Source organism: Aptenodytes patagonicus, chromosome 1 (genome assembly GCF_965638725.1).
Source record: "Aptenodytes patagonicus chromosome 1, bAptPat1.pri.cur, whole genome shotgun sequence".
Classification (NCBI taxonomy): domain Eukaryota; kingdom Metazoa; phylum Chordata; class Aves; order Sphenisciformes; family Spheniscidae; genus Aptenodytes; species Aptenodytes patagonicus.
In genome coordinates, this window is record NC_134949.1 from 94,188,448 (window position 1) to 94,193,958 (window position 5,511).

At 44.8% G+C, this 5,511-nt stretch overlaps 1 protein-coding gene across 1 annotated transcript; it reads left to right on the forward strand.

Annotated features, from left to right (window-relative positions):
* The first annotated feature begins 341 nt into the window (after positions 1-341).
* Positions 342-4,723, forward strand: LOC143155852 (cell surface glycoprotein CD200 receptor 1-B-like). Its single transcript, XM_076328830.1, has 5 exons — positions 342-477; positions 1,717-2,025; positions 2,646-2,897; positions 3,711-3,813; positions 4,636-4,723. Exons 1-5 carry the CDS (start codon positions 342-344, stop codon positions 4,721-4,723), a joined length of 888 nt encoding a protein of 295 aa, XP_076184945.1.
* The last annotated feature ends 788 nt before the right edge of the window (positions 4,724-5,511 follow it).

The following is a 5,511-nucleotide window of genomic DNA, read 5'->3' on the forward strand; positions in this document are numbered from 1 at the left end:
GAATATGTTGAGCATCCTTTAAGCAGTAAGCCAAGAATATCCTTCCCCCAATTCCCAATGATAAAATTCTTACTGCAAGATCAGAGCCAGACATGAAAAATCACACTGCTTAGACTTTGTGCAAGTTCTGCTATAGGGTTTGTCTTCCCACAGTAACACTATACAGCAGGCCAATGGTCAGAAAGCAAATACCAATACCATTTCCTCTCTGTTCACCAATTCTCAGCACAGGAAGCTTCATGTTAGGAAGAAGAACCACCTCTTTGTAGCTGCACTGAGGGGTGCTCAGAAGCACAGGAAGAGCAGTGACTCTGGCTGCTGAGGATCACTGGCAGGGGATGATGGGGAGCTCACAGCAAGCTGGATGGTGCAAGAAACCCACATCACCCATAAATGGAAGAACTGCTTTGAAAGTTGTCAGGAAGACCATATACACCATTATTATGCTCACCATCACTGTGGTCACAGGAGCTACAGGTACTTCTGACAGGTACTTTGGTACCAACTGTCTCTCAAGGGCAGAGGAGGAAAAGGCAATGTATCAGAGTGGTGTTTACTCAATTATTCTTTGGGAAAGAAAAAATCTAGGGGAAGGGATCTTTACAAATTGCTGAAGGGACTTTTTGATGGAAAACCGATAACCTGCAAATCAAAACATTTCTAGCTGCAACTAGATCTTTTCAGTTGTCAACCAATAAGATGTTGAACTTGGGCTTTTCAATGATTTGATGAAAACTGGTAATGATTTTCTTGGAGTATGATATTTTTCATGATAATTAACAGATTTATTAAAATATGTTTTGATGGGAGGTTTTCTGATCCATCTGAGCACCCTATCAAGCTTTACTCTTAGGTGTCAGTGAGTTGTCCTGACAAATGAAGTATACTGGGATTTTACAACACTAGATTCAGACACAAGTTATAATAATACTTAATGGGAAGGTTCTTTCCCCTTTCCAAACTCAGTTAAATACTTAGAAAAGCTAATTCAAAAAATGTGGGATCTGAAAATGCAGCTATAATCCTTCTCCTCCCTACTCTACATTAATTATGCAAATTCTTGTTTGTTTTTCTTGGGTTTTTTTGTTAGGACATGTGAGGCAGGTCACAAGGCAGTGATCTTGAGTCTGTCAGGGATCTCTGCATCTAACAGCAAACAGGAATGTGTTTTCTTTCCAGTTAAATGTCATATTCCTGTACTATTTCATCTGTCATCACTATAATCAGGGAAATAGGTTCATATAAACTTTGGAGTGGCAGGGCAGAAATTGCCACCTGTGCTTGACCTGATTAGGAGGGCTGCTTATATCCAAGGCAAAATTGGGGTGAATGTCTTCAAACATTCATTTTTCTGCTGTACTGGGCAATGATGGTGAGGGAAAAGCAACCTGAGATATCTCCCCATACAGATGGGCTCTGCAGCTTATTCAGACTCTGCTTCCCAGTCATGTTATTTATCCACTGTCCTAGGGAGAGGACCTTACAGAGGGAGGGAGTGAAAACAAGGACCAATGTATGTGAACACAGCCATGAATTTGGAGATCTATTCCTGCCTAAGAAGAGAGACACAGTTCTTGGGCTGGCACAGACAGGGCCTCACGCTGGCGTGTAACAGTGCAGACATTTCTCTGTGAAGCACAGACCGGAACTCCAAAGCTATGAGTGACATCCCTGGGCACCTTCTCACGCGTCCTTCTCCTTCTTTCTCTTCGTCAGGGAACAACAGAGTGTCAGCGATGGTAGGTAACAGCTCTGTGCTCACCTGCCCTCCCAAATCAAATACAACTATGGTAACATGGAAAATAAGCCCCAAGGTTGGAGGCCCCTGCACCCTGGGATACAGGGCTGATCAGAACAAGACAGACAGAACAAACTGCAGTGACAGCATGAACTGGAAATTCAGACCAGATCGGGATCCTGCCCTTGAGATACGGCAAGTGGGAATAGCCCATGAGGGAAGTTACACCTGCGAAGTAGTAGCAACAGAAGGGAATTTCCACAAGACGTACCACCTGACCGTGCTAGGTAAGGGACTCCTTCCTCATTTTACAGTTCTCCAAAGGACCATGCCTGGGCCTGGACATAAAAAGCTCCTCTCCCCACGCACCAGGGGATATACTAATCCAATATGCTAACAGAGGGCTCTGCACATGCTTCTGGTTATCCTGTAGAATCAATCATTACTACAGTAATTTAAGAGAACTAAAGCATGTGAGAATAACACTTCCAAGTGCTGAGATAGTCTATCAAACATGGGATGGTCTTATCCAGACGGTAGGAATGGACCCATTTCCTCTTATGCTGGCATTCAGGTACATTTTAAACCACGTGCACGACGGCTGCTTAGGACAAAAGTCTAATTCAGCCCTGTATTTGGGAAAATTCCCTACCGCAATGTCCAGGGAAACCTCCTCTAATGGTACCTGGCTGTGGTAACTCACCTGAATGGGGGAGAGCTGTCCAAAAGGAAAAGAGAGGCTCGATCTTTGTCTCTGGTGACTTTGGCCCATGTCACTGTAAGGGGATGGCACCTCCCATCTTATTCTCCTCTTTTCACTGTATTTATTTTGGGTAGAGAACAAGAACACCCTGTCCTAACTGCGGCAAACTAACTCCACGTATTTCCCCTTCCTGACGCTTTGCAGTCCCCCCCAGGCTGACCCTGTACTGTGATGACCAGGGGACCCCCGTGTGTAAGGCAGCAGCAGGGAAGCCGGCTGCTCAGGTCTCGTGGGTCCTAGAGAGCAACTCCACCCCCAAGGAAGAAGGCCATGACAACGGGACAGTGACTGTTCTCAGCAAGTTCACGGCGTACAGCACCAACGTGACTAATACAACCTGCGTTGTGTCCCACCCAGCTGGGAACCAGAGCAAGTCCATAGCCTGTCATCCCTCAAGTAAGCTTCCCTTTGTGTGTTCGACATTCAAAACCCTGTTTAGCCTTCTGTGCACACACTAAGACAAACATCAGTGGCACTGGCAGGATTGCGGCAGGAACCGTGCAGCTGAGCTGAAGTTTCCAGTGAGAAATTTGTCGGGAGGAGGAAGGATAAACAAAAGTGCTGTCAGAACTGTAAAGTCCTTTGTGAAATTCTAGGAAAGGAGATGGATGTAGTGGTCTTCCCTTCCACCAATAGGGCTGAATGGAAAGGCAGGATTATTCAGAAGTTCATGACACACAAAGGTGTCAACGGTATGATCACCCAGATCTATGTATTGTAATCCAGTGGTACCGTTGCATCTTGCTAATTGTTGGGTTACACATACGTTGTGACAGGAAGACTGAAAGCCAACTTACAGCTTCCAAAGACTGGCTGGTAGGTGAAGGCTTTAGGTGGTGAAGTTGAAGACGTTGCTGGGAAGTTGTGTGCACCCGTATGTACTTCACTGAAGTACTCAGTTGGAAGAGAATCAGAGCTGAAATTTTCTGGGATGCACATGCAAGGCCTGCAGCTGGACTATGGGAAGAGGTGAGGAGGAGGATCTAATTAGTGCCCATACAGCAAAAGACAAGGCTCCTCCATCAAGGGCATGGGGGGGATGTTGTTTATTCCCAGTTCTGTGCCCGGCACTGTATTCCAGCTACCTTAGGTCATCCTCCGAAGTACAGCACAAAGAGAGCATTGTCTAGAAGATGCCATCCTGATAGAGGCACAGGGTAGACAAATGGTCTGTGAGATGTACCTAAAAGAACAACTGTTTCTCTTTAGAGAATAGTACATGGTTTCCTCACTGTGTCATCAGCCTTGCTAGTCTCCTGGGCCTCCTCTTCCTGCTTACTGTTCTTCATCTCTACACCTTCTGTGACAGCAGGTATGTATGGGACATGATACACACAAACCCCTTTGGCCAGTCCTGGGCATAAAAAGTTTAGAAGGGCTTCTGGTACTAATTTATGTCATGTGCGGTCACCTCAGTCTGTCACAAACACACCAGTTCAGCACATGCTCATGGAGGTTTGTCTGAGGTCTATAACACCACAGCTGGGGCAGAGCGGGAGGGAGTCCATACATGAGTGTTAGGGACCTTCTTCCTGCTGCCATACTTCTTTCAGAAGCAAAAATACAAACGGAATGGTTAGGTTTTTCCACCCAGTTGAGGGATCTGAACAAAGATTGCCAGGCTATGAAGATTAAAGAGGCAGCAAAATATCTTTCTGAGCTTGGAGCCAGACTTTTGGTCCATTTCGTCCAACTCAAAGGAAGCCAGGGCCAATGTAGAAATGCAGGAAGTATTGCATGAGAGCAGAACAGGTCTGCTGTTGTAACTGCTCAGGAGTTCTGGCAGCAGTTTGGCAGCTTGGCCAATTACTGTATCTGAGCTAGCCTCTCTGTCACAAGGTGCAATTGCTGCCCAGAATTACAGTACAAACACCACAGAGGCAGAACTAACTACTGTGTTCAAGTCACTTGAGCTTCACGCTTTGCCGGGGCTCTTGGCAGCTCTCTGGTGCTGTCTGGAGCATAGCCAGCTCTGGTCACGCTCATGTGAGATTACAGACATAAAGCCTTATGTTCTTTTGTTTCTCTACCAAATAAAGAGGAGGAATTCTGTTCCTACATTCCTAGAGCTCAAAATCACATTCCCAAAACAGCCTCGTCCTCACACTTAAAGTATTGGTGTCTTGTCTTCTAGGACAATGAGAAACCAGTACAAGCCAAGGCATTTTCCATCTGCAGAGCTGTCTGGACTTATTTCTAACTCAGCACCTAAGCAGAGATGAAAGAAACTTCCCAGTATGCCTCAGTCAGTAATGTGACATGCAGCAGGGACTCACCAGTACCAAAGCGTTCAGGAGAAGCAAACATCCGCAGTGCAGCCGGTGTAACTGTGCAGAAACATGGCATGCAGGGCAGATCCTACCTGACCCTTGTCAGCTCTGTCTTCCATCATCTCTCTAGTGCAACTATAGATGCTGTTATCACTCATGGAAGTATCAATCTCTTTATAAAACCAAATCTAACATATATGCGATAGGAAATTAATTCATGTTGTATAAAATGAGGTCACTCCATTGCAAATACATTGTATCCTAGTATTTAAGTATCATGTCTTATAGGATAAAATAAATCAGAAGAAATTTTCTTGATACTAATGAGCAGCAACCTTCCCAGGATGTTCACACAGGACTGAAGCTAAATTTGAGCAGATCTCATTATCACTATAAGAATTTTGAAGTGTTTCACCAACAGCTACAAAAAAGGGAGAGAGAGAGAATATTTGAGCTTGAGCAGTTATTGCTACATGAAGCATAGAAATTATTACAATCCTGAGATCTAAGCCTCACACTCATTTACCTCTTTGCATCCAGAGAGCTGCAGCCCACAGAACACAACTCTCTAATATTGATTTCTTTGAACACATCTTACTGGTCCTATCACAAGGGAGCCCTTGAGTTTAATCTTTCATTCGATGACATGCTGCCACTACTAAGCCTCTAAACATAGCTGTGCCTCTTCACTATTCCTTAACTTCTATTCTGAATAGATATGACTAGAGCTGAATATTACT

Excerpts from the sequence above, each read along its gene's own strand:
- LOC143155852 (XM_076328830.1), top strand. The coding sequence starts at position 342 with ATGGGGAGCTCACAGCAAGCTGGATGGTGCAAGAAACCCACATCACCC. Across the intron at positions 478-1,716 it reads TGTGGTCACAGGAGCTACAG|GGAACAACAGAGTGTCAGCG; the intron begins GTACTTCTGACA and ends TCTCTTCGTCAG. Across the intron at positions 3,814-4,635 it reads TACACCTTCTGTGACAGCAG|GACAATGAGAAACCAGTACA; the intron begins GTATGTATGGGA and ends CTTGTCTTCTAG.